General features: G+C 40.8%; 1 protein-coding gene across 3 annotated transcripts in view; it reads right to left on the reverse strand.

The window, feature by feature from the left end:
• ets1 (v-ets avian erythroblastosis virus E26 oncogene homolog 1) overlaps positions 1-10,700 on the reverse strand; it is a 41,039-nt gene that overhangs the window by 29,928 nt on the left and 411 nt on the right. For 2 of the 3 annotated variants that reach the window (XM_008425965.2, XM_008425963.2), the window contains exons 2-3: positions 9,584-9,685; positions 5,545-5,692 (exon numbers count right to left, since the gene is read on the reverse strand). In XM_008425965.2, the coding sequence (XP_008424187.1) occupies positions 5,545-5,692; positions 9,584-9,652 (217 nt within the window). In that variant the 5' untranslated portion in view covers positions 9,653-9,685. The remainder of the gene's footprint in view (positions 1-5,544; positions 5,693-9,583; positions 9,686-10,700) is intronic. The other variant, XM_008425964.2, reaches the window with a different exon arrangement.

The raw sequence follows: 10,700 nt of genomic DNA on the forward strand, positions 1-10,700 counted from the left end.
ATAGTAAAACTGAAGTCAGTCTAGCAAAGAAAATGTTGACAAATATTGTGACTGTTTTAATCATTTGGAGACTCATATTGTTATTGAATCGCTTCTTCTGTGTTGCTTCCCTACGTTGAGGCTTTCTCTCCCAACTGCAGCCAATTACATCACTTTCAAACTGGTTGTGTTTTGCTCATGATTAAAGCCAATATAGGCTGATCCCAGCCTTGCTGTCAGCCATAACAAACAGTTTGTGTTTTACTGTGACTTTTTGCAAACTAGGTGTTAGACAGTAACTGCTAGCAACTTTTAGCAACTTTTAATGAAAGCAGTAAAATCGTAATGAAAACAATGTGTTTGATTTAATTCAGCCTCGGGTCTCCAATTAAAATTATTCAGTTGGGTTGGATCGAACTTGGACACAATGCCTATGTGTTTGGTCTGAATCGGGTTGGATTTTTTTAAAGTCCAATTTAAACTCAATCACAGATTTCTACTTCAGATTCGGATCAGGAGGAATTTGTGAGGCTTGGAGTTCAGACCCCAGCAGGTGAAGCCCTCACAATTTAAGTTGAGTTGTTTCATATCATTGTTTATATGTCGCTATTGGAGTCACATTTAGTGGCGGAGAAAAAGATGTGTCATAAATAAATTCATTAAAACATTTTTGTCAAAACAAAAACAAATCTCATATTTGTACTTTTTTTTTTTTTTTTTACAAAATATTGTTCATTTGAATCAGGAACTGGTTGTATTGCTGCATTCCTATTTTCCATTGCATAAGTTTAAAAAGAAAAGTAAAATCAAATTTAAAAAAGATAGGTCAGTTTTTCAGGCAGTGTTCATGACTAACACAGTAACTAATCATTAGCAAAAGCAAACAAAAAAAATATGAGTAGATCGTGACTTATTATTAACAAAATCAGAGGAAGTGGGTTGTAAAAGGAAAATGAGCAAAGGCTTTCTTTGATGTGTCACTTCTCAGAGCCTGTTTCAAGAAGGAGGATAAGGATCCAGTGTGATGCTGTTTTACTAAATTTCACTTCTCACTCAGCAAAGCCTAAAGCTAAAATCTACAAATGTTCCAGCTGGTAGAAACAGATTGTCTCTTTCCTCTGTTAATTGACTAGCCTGGGTGTTTACATCATACTGCGCGGTTCAAATATAGGACCAAGGCAGCTATGCAACCCATTCCTCCACAGTTGTCTGTTGGTTTTCCGCGTTTCCACTCTTGTTTTGTTACATTGTTAGAGGGGGAAGTGTGCACTGGTCTGATTAGCATCACTGTTTCCTCCTTTCCCATAACCCCCCGGACCCCAGCAGGCTGCCTGTTTACTTTTAGAAATAAAAAATGGGCCTGCGCCCGTGAGGACGTGCCCCTCATCAGAGACGGGGCCCCCCCTTCCCTCCCTCCCTCCCTCCCTCCCTCCACTCCTCTCTCCACCATCACCACATCTCAGATCCTCCTCTTCTTCTCTTCTCCTCCCACTGTCACTGTTGCGGTCCTGTATCTTATCCCATTTCCTTATCCGTCCTCGCTCCTAAAACTGTATTCTTCCCTCTCCCTTTTGCTCGATCCCCCACAAGTCCCCTCCTATTCCGACTGTCCAGCTGTCAAATCATATCAAATAAAACGCAGGCCAATGGTCCCTGAGAGGCAGATCACAGCTGTGGCTCCATGCTCTAAATGTGAGTGCATGTTTAAATGTACACTGAACTCACAAGTGCCTGGGAGTGGATGTGTGTACTATCTGCATGTGTGCATGCGTGTGTGTGTGTTTCGGCTTTACTGAATGGAAGGATGCTGTAATACAATACTCGCCAGAGTGCAGGGTGTGAATTTAATGAATGAATACATAGAGTGTGCATCACTGCATGATGTTAGCAGGATGCACACATGTATGCAGAATATAGCTGCGCCTGGATTTCAGTGAGACTGCGCAGACAAACACACTTCATCTTCTTTTCTTTCATTCTTGTCTTCCCTTGCAGACACATATAAATAATTTCCAAAGTGGGAAGTTACAGCAGGTTCCCTTGGTGTAAGTGTTGGATGGTTGAAGAGTGGAGCTGTATAAACAACACTATGGCATGGCTGTCGTCAGGAAGGAGTGTGTGTGACATTGGGCTCAGGGCCAAACATACAAAGTTTCTTTTTTCTTCTTTTTTCAACTCCCCCCTCCAGCCCCCACCCCACATCTGTTCTGAACTGTTTCTTTCTCACACTGTCACATTTCATTTTGCAAACACTTAATCTATTTGCAATGAGAAAAGTAATATTAGATCCAAAATTTTAAACCTTTTAAGTAAAAAGCCAACATGTTATGTGGAATCAAAACTATTGCAATAAGTCTTAGTTCTGAGGCATGTATGCTGAAAGCTAAACATATATCTGCAAAAACACTTGGTCTCCTTAAAAACATGTCCTTTGGACAAATAAAAAGTGCTGTTAAAATGTTTACATTAAAGAGAGATTTGAACAGTTCAGCTTAGTTTGAATAAAACATGTAGGACTTGTAAGAATAATTTACTGTTTATTTTAATATTTGTGGTAGAGGGGGCAACATTAAAGTTATTCAGTTTAATTAACTTCTGTTTCATTTTTGATTGGGTGGATTAATTTAGAGGAACCTTTCAGTCATTAGTTTCTTCATACAAAACACACAACAATGCACACAATTACTGTCAAAAACATGAACAGAACTCTAATACACTGTCGCTGCTTTTCTTTAACAGTGAGCTTGGGGATCTTTTGACCTCCCCTCTAATTTCTTGTAAAACTATTCATACCTTTTGAACCTCTTCCCATTTTGAACTGTTACAACAAATTTTATTTGGTTTCAGTGTGAATGATCAGCATCATATCAGTATCAAATTATTCAACCAGAAGGAAAAAGAATACTTTCCAAACTGCATTTTGATTCAGCCCCCATATTGCTCAGGTATTCCTTAAATAACATCCAATGCAATCAATTGGTCTTGCCAAGTCAACCTAGACAGACAACTTAGTCTACTTGTGTGCAATTTAAACCGCATTAAGAATGCTGGTGTTCTGTTACCTAAAATATATGTTAAAGAACATATGTGAACAAATAACTTTATGAAGACCAAGGAACGCAGAAGGTCAGGGATATGGTTTAAAACAGGGTTACATTATAAAATAATATCTCAAGCTCTGAACAGGTTATACCATGTGGTTTAATTTGTACAGTTTGTAATGTGACAGGTTGGGGAAGGAGAAGTCAAGACACCTGTAACTCTGGAGGAGCGGCAATGATCCACCGTTTGGCTTGGAGCGTGTGTCGATAAGACAACTATTAATCGTGCAAAAAAAGGAAAAAAAAAAGCCGTTCCTGAAAGAATGCCATGAGACGTCCTACTTGAAGCCTGCCAAAGATCATAGGGATCAAACAAGACATGTGGAAGAAGGTGCTCTGCTCAGATAAGACTAAAGTTAAACTCTTTGGCCTACGGGTGCAGGTGACTAAGGCTGAATGTCATCCTATACCTTCCACCTCATGGTGAAACGTAAAGGTGGAAGCGTCACACTATAGACAAACTTTTCTTCAGCAGGTCAGGGAAGCCGGTAAAAGTTGGTGATATGATGAAGCAACACACATATGGGATAAACACCCTGTAAAAACTAGTAGGCGCTGCAACAGACTTGAGATTGAGGCAGAGATTCACCTTTCAGCAGAACAAAAAGCCTAAAACTCAGTTCCTTTGCCTGGAATGGTTTAAACATCCAACTTCTTTACTTGTCCCTCAGTGGGGTCAGGAGGGTTGCTGGTGCCTATCTCCAGCTAACATTCTGGGCGAGAGGCGGGGTACACCCTGGACAGGTCGCCAGTCTGTCGCAGGGCAACACAGAGACAGACAGGACAAACAACCATGCGCCGACACACACACACAATTTAGACAGACCAATTAACCTGACAGTCATGTTTTTGGACTGTGGCAACAAACCCACGCATGCACAAGGAGAACATGCAAACTCCATCCAGAAAGACTTGGGCTGGGAATCGAACCCAGAACCTTCTTGCTGCAAGGCGCCACTGTGCAGCCTGGTTTGATTATGTAGTTGATCTCCAGACTGATATACAATTAAAATTGAAACATTTAGTCTATGTATTTATTCATTTTTTATTTTTTTTACCTTTGAAAACTGTTCTTTGTGTTGAGATAAAATACATTGGAGTTTGTAGTTGCATGAAAAAAAAAAAAACTAAACCCAGTATGAACACTGTTATCTGGCACTGTATTTGGGGAAAAAAAGAGCCTTTTTAAGAGTTTGAGAGAAATGAGTCAAAGCAACGGCTCAGCATGTGAAGACTGTGTCAGAGGTTTTTAGCTGCGTTTGAGGTTAACAGCAACTCATAACGGCCTGCGCCTGTAGCACAGAAACCTCAGCTCCATATGACACCCCTGCGTAGATGCAAATGATTGAGTATCTCCATGTGTCTAAAAATGTTTAAAATGCGGTCTGCTTTGATTTGAGTGGCGGACGACGGCAAATAAAAGGTCAATGCTCGGCCATTTTTTTCCACTTCGCAGCAATGTTTACGTCAACAGTTTAGCGCTGGGAGGAATGAAGCAAACGCTCCAAAGGAGTGTGTCTCTGGCAACAAACATCAGCAAATCCCATCAAATCCTCACTCCCTCTCATGCAGTCACAAATATGCATACACACACATTTGATTACTTAGCCCCCCGACTCCTTCCTCGAACTCAACCTCCCTACACTGCCACCTCTCCTGGGACCAAACTTGAGGCTTGGGAAAAAGATGGCCGCCCTTTGGCCCCCTGTCTTGCCCCCTTGCATCCAGCACAGGGAGGTGACGGAAGAAAGCTTGTGTCCCCCAGGCACCCCCACCCTCCTTCCATGGCGCACATCCCAGTGCACCAGCATCAATCACTTTTGAGGACTACAAGGGGCCAGAGTCAAACACAGGGAAATGCACTGGAAAGAATGTTCTAGCTTAAAATAAAACTGATTTGAAAAACAATTAAATAAAATCTAGAATGAGAGGAGAGGGGACAGTAAATATTCAGGGAATGTCTCTGTCCCCAGAAATACAACAGGAGGGAGACAGGATAAACAGAGGAACTGGAGGGCGTCTGGTAAAGGCATTGCCCTCAGGGTCGGCATAACCATCATCCCTTGTGCGGCGGATCAGGGAGAGCAGGCCAAAGCTGAGACTTCACATGTGTGCTCAAGAGAAAGTTTGCTTCTATAGCTATAATTTTGTGGAGAAGGAAATCTGTCTGCCCCAGAACTCAGCTGGACCTAATCTTCACATGTTAAACTCAGGAATGAATTTAAGATCAAGACGAGTTCTGAGTTTACAAGAAACTGTTAAGGTCCTCATGATTTTATTTGGTCACTTATGTTCTCTGAGAAACCAAAGACACTTTCACAAAACACCTGGATTTATCCTGAGAATAAATTATACACAGATGGAGTTTATCTACATCTTTGACTACCTTTGGAGGTAATTGGCTACGCAGGAGGTTATTTAGCTGGCATAGTAACCTGACCGGAGCCGTCTCCTTATTTCTTACCTGTGGGACACATGTCATGGCCTTCTGGGACCTCCTGAAGGGGTATTTCATGTGGATGAATTGGCTGTGAGGGGTAGAACTGCTGCTGGGGGTGAATCACACCTGGGAGCTGGTTTTGAGGGCCCATTGCCACTCCTCCACTTTGTCTCTGGTGACACAGAGGACACATGCTCCACAGTTAACTTCCATTCATATATGTTTAGTGCTGGATAATTGATCTGCACAGGACAGTTGTTGAAGAGCAAATTCTGCTCTCTTTCTAGTGTACACACATATTTTGTTGTTTTGACAGCTGTCAAAATGTACATTAGTAATTAATTTGATTCTGAATGTATCTCATGGTAACATATTTGATATTGTTTTGTTACAATCCACACGTCATCTTGGATGCTGTAAACCTTAACCCAAAGAAATCTGTCTGGTGGCTTTTACTTATAAAGTAACCTTAGATTTTTGAAAGATGCATTTTTTCTTTGTTTTCATGTACAGATAAGCCTTGCATCTAAATTTGACTCATCTGGTTTATCTTTGCTGTGTGTGTTTTATTTTGTTTATACAGCAACTTATCATGGAAACATTCATGCAAGAAGCTGAACTAGATGAGGGGGGAGTCTAAAGTCAGCACTTGACGCAGGAGCCTGAGGAGATACTGGATTCTGTTTGGATACAGCGAATGCAGGGAGGGAAATATCCAATAGGCCATTTTAGCTCTTTTTTTTAAAAATTATAATTATTTTTACATTTTGGAATGATAATAGGTAGATGACTAATGTAGTCTGTGTTTCCATTTTTAGTATATGGGCATAATACCAAATGTGTTTCATTTTTAAACTTCTCCAGAAAGTGTCTCACTACTGGGACATTTATTTATTTCACGTTTGCGATGTAAGAAAACTAACCACAATGCAAGCCATCCAAATGTTGTTTGTCATTTATGTGTCTGACAGCCTGGCAGACAGAGTGATCTGATAAGCAGCCTCTGTTTAGGCCGAGTAGCATTTATCATCCAGGTTCACGGATGGCTAATGTGGTCAGAGGAACGGGGAGGGCAGCTTTGAGAGATTTGCATGGAGCGCTGTTATCTTCTATCGAGATTGTCAGCAAGTGGGGTAAGTTAGATAGGCACGGAAGGAGCTACATGGGAGATTTCTAGATTACACAAACATAGAGACATGATAAAATCAAACCTGAAATATCTCCTGATCAGTGTGAGTGTAGATCAGCTTTCAATGTTAGGCCAGCAGTTTATGTAAGTTTGAAACCATTTTTTTTTACCTTAATTTACATACAGAATATTCCACCTTTGTGAATGTTATGCTACTCCTCTCTGCTTTATTTCCATAAAGTACCACAAACTTTTCTTCTTTTAACCAATTATGATTATTAGACTTTGCTTCTTTGGCTAGATTTGTCACTAACAAGGCAGGTCTTACATATTTAGCACATTTGTTCATAATGATTAACCGCATTGTGCTTGTTCAGGTCTGCTTCAAGACAGAGAGTCTCTCTGATCTGTAAAGTCTTGTGATTCACAACCCACTGTTCTACCCCTGCCAAACTATTTTGAATCAGTCTTGCGTTTCTATGGAGACGCAAAGCTTTGAGAGAGTAACTTTTCAGCATCACCTATTCATGCGACTGACATTGTAGCATCTCCAGCAGGCCAGACTGACTTGAACTTTAGTGAAAATGCCTAGAACCTCTGGGGCTTGAATGTAGCAATTTTGATGTCAACATTTTGGTTTCATTTTGGTATTTAACCAAAATGAAACCAATAATAATCCATAATCCACAATATTTATGGCATGGCATAAATATTATGCCATAAAGTTCTCATTGTCATTTTTATTGTATTATTACGGTCTCAGTAATTTGTTCCTCACCTTCCTGTATTTACTCACATTTACTGAGCATTGTGTACTCTAATGCTATTATTACAGCCCCCGCAAATTCAAGGTGAGAAGAATACACAATTTAACAATTTCAAGTTACAAAATATTTTTCATGAGCCAGTTGGTGCCAGTATGCAAATTTGTCTTATGCAAGTCTGAGCTAGTATTGTGAGTTTTAGATGAGTGGATGTGTGCTTAAGCTTTAACTTAGTCGGATCTGTATTTGGGAATCTTATTTCAAATATTTATGGAAGCCATTCTTAAAATTTCCTGGGTTGGGTAGTAAAGACACTACTCAGACACTGAAAATACTTTAAAGCATCTATATGTGGTAGCATTTTGGATCCTCGGGAGTAAAAATGAAACATTGAAAGCGTGAGAGACAACTTATAAATGCTGTGCGGGGCAGCCTCACCTCTGTCAGACTGCCCCAGGGCAGCTGTTGTAACAATCCAGTGACTTACCACCATCAGAGTGTGAATGTGTGCCTGAACGGGTGAATGACTGATTGTAGTGTGAAACGCTTTGGGGTACTCCGGACTTGATGAAGTGCTTTACAAGTAGAGGCCATGTGCCATTTGTAACATTCATTGCATTTGGGCCCATTTTATTGGGACTGAAGCATACCATGAACGGCCAAATGAAACATAATAGTTTGTAATATTCTTAAAAAATGTTTTTGTTACCAAAATAACATTACTGAAAGCTCTTTTCCCGTAGAAGACAGGTGGAAATTGAGTATGTTATTCCATAAAGAACACTGTATTTATCTTTTCTTAAACAAAGGTTTCAAACTAATCCATTAATCAGACTTCGCTTCTCTTGTTTCAGGTCAATTGAATTGACAAAAAAATATATTTTTTTTAAATGTCTTTAAATTTAGAAGTTTTGACCCATTCTTCTTGACAGAACTGTTTTAACTTGAGTCGGGTTTGTAGGACATCTTGCTCACACACACCTTTTCAGATGTGCTAATGCATATGCATATCTCAGAAGAATGTGCGCTACTTCAAAATGTTGATTTTGTTGTGTTTTAACCATTTTTCAACAAATTTGGTACAATGCTTAGGGTCATTGATATATTAGAAGAACCATTAGTGTCTGACGTGTCACACATCACAACGATCATGTGTTCACTCAACTAAAATTCACACAATGAATTGTTACAAAGCTACGAGTTTTCACAACTTACGTTTGTCTCTAGGTCTTCGGGATCCAACAGTCACTTCATTGCAAACATGAACTACATCACACACACGGCCCACCGGTGCTTTTTTTTTTTTTTTTGCTAAAATGTATGTAAATTCAAGAGAACACAGTTACCAATGTGACATGGCTTCACCTTTCGACCAAGCAACTGTGGTATACAGTCTTCTCAATTTCAAAGGCAAGCCTCACCACCTGAGCCAATTAGGAACTCTGTAGCTGCATCCTTCCGTATTGTCTATCAGACCAGGGAGGGGTTGCCATTTGCATGTAACCTCAGTCTATTATCCTAATGTGCTGGTGCTCTGCATACAAATGGAGGCATTTATTTTGCCGCTCCTTGGCCTTCACCCTTCAAATGCTCACCTGACAGGAATTCAAATGTTCCCACCTACCACTGTCTCTGACTCTGTGTTCGGTGCTCTCATTTCGGAGGCTGGAAGAAGCCTCGGTGCTCTTCCAAAGATTGCTGGCTTTGCGGGGGAAAGGTGTCTGCCGACAGGGATTGTCTGATTGTTTAGTGGCAATGTCAGAGGCCTGCAGGTCTCATGATTTACAATATTACTTGCTAAATAGGAGCGCATGGTGCAGGGCGGTTGTGCAACCTGGGGGAAAAAGCTGTCTTGTTCAACAACTGTTTCCTAATTGTAAGTGAAATCCTGAGGAACAATCTGTACAAACAGAAACAGTATTATTGCAATGCTGATGGATTAAGCTCTTCAGAAAGTGTGTGCACCTTATGTGCTGATGGAATCCAGAGTTGCTAAGCACACAGACGGCGACTTCTGCACACATTCTTGCAAAGTGAGCTCCTGACATACGTACGCACATGCACATACACACACACATGCACACACACACAGACTTCAACCGTTCTTACTGCAAGCCAGCTGCGTGGTAGGTAGCCCTAACACAGAGATAATTTACGACGGAGGTCCTACCGTTGCGCCCAAACGGTCACAGGGGTGAAGAGCTGGGTAGGAAGAAACTGGATCCATGTAGTAACTCATCCCGGACGCTGCGGACAGGAGAAGCAGGGCCTGCTGAATGGATCAACATTCAAACAGCCCAGGCAGGGTGGGATGAGCTATCTGTCACACATTGTTTACACTTGGTGTGTACAATTGTGTAGAATTTGCTGTGTTTGTGAGTGGGGCTTGAAGGGAGGGGGGGGAGAGGAAAAATTAGAACTAGGTCTCAGCGTGCTCCAACCTCAGCTACTAGAAGCTTAAAAAGAAAAGCTTTTAAAAAATACACACACACACACACACACGCACACACGCACACACACACATATGTATATAACTGGATCTTTATTTTAGTAAATGATGTAAATGATTCCATACTCTACAAATCTGACATTCCCATCACTTCTCCCTCTGTAGCTTTCCTTTCCTATTATGCTATCATCTCCTTTCATCAAACCCAAATCGTCTTCCTCCTCCTCTTCCCCCTCCTCCTCCTCTTCCCCTTTTCCTCTCCTCCTGCTCCTCCTCAACCCGCTCCCAGACATTTTACTTCTCACTTAACTAGACGCGAAGCTGCAGGATTAGTACACTAGAGGGGAAGCGGTGTATATGGGCAGTAGCATTCTGCAACACAGGTCCCCATCTTCCTCACATTCATATGCTAAGCAATTTGGCATTTCTAGACTGTGTGGCAGCTGCTGACAGACTGTTCAGTGTTCAATGCGTGCAGATGTTCAGCAGCTCCAAAAGAGTCAGATGTGCTTGTTTCAGAGGAGAGGGGTGGGAGGAGGGATGCCCATACACTGAGTGAATAAAACTCAAATCAGTTCTGCCATTCACCTTATTATTTTTTATAAGTTTTTTTTTAATCTAGGCAGTCTTCAAAAAAAAAAAAAAAATCAAATCAAATAAATGCGCCAGAAGATTTGTTATTTACAGTAGATTTGTTGTGCATAACAATAACCTCGAACTATATGGGACATTATAAATAATTGGGAAAAAAAGTTGAACAGAAAATGCAGTTAATATGTAATTCTTCATACAGACACACACACACACACGCACGCACGCACGCACATATATATATATA

Source organism: Poecilia reticulata, linkage group LG13 (assembly GCF_000633615.1).
Source record: "Poecilia reticulata strain Guanapo linkage group LG13, Guppy_female_1.0+MT, whole genome shotgun sequence".
NCBI lineage: Eukaryota > Metazoa > Chordata > Actinopteri > Cyprinodontiformes > Poeciliidae > Poecilia > Poecilia reticulata.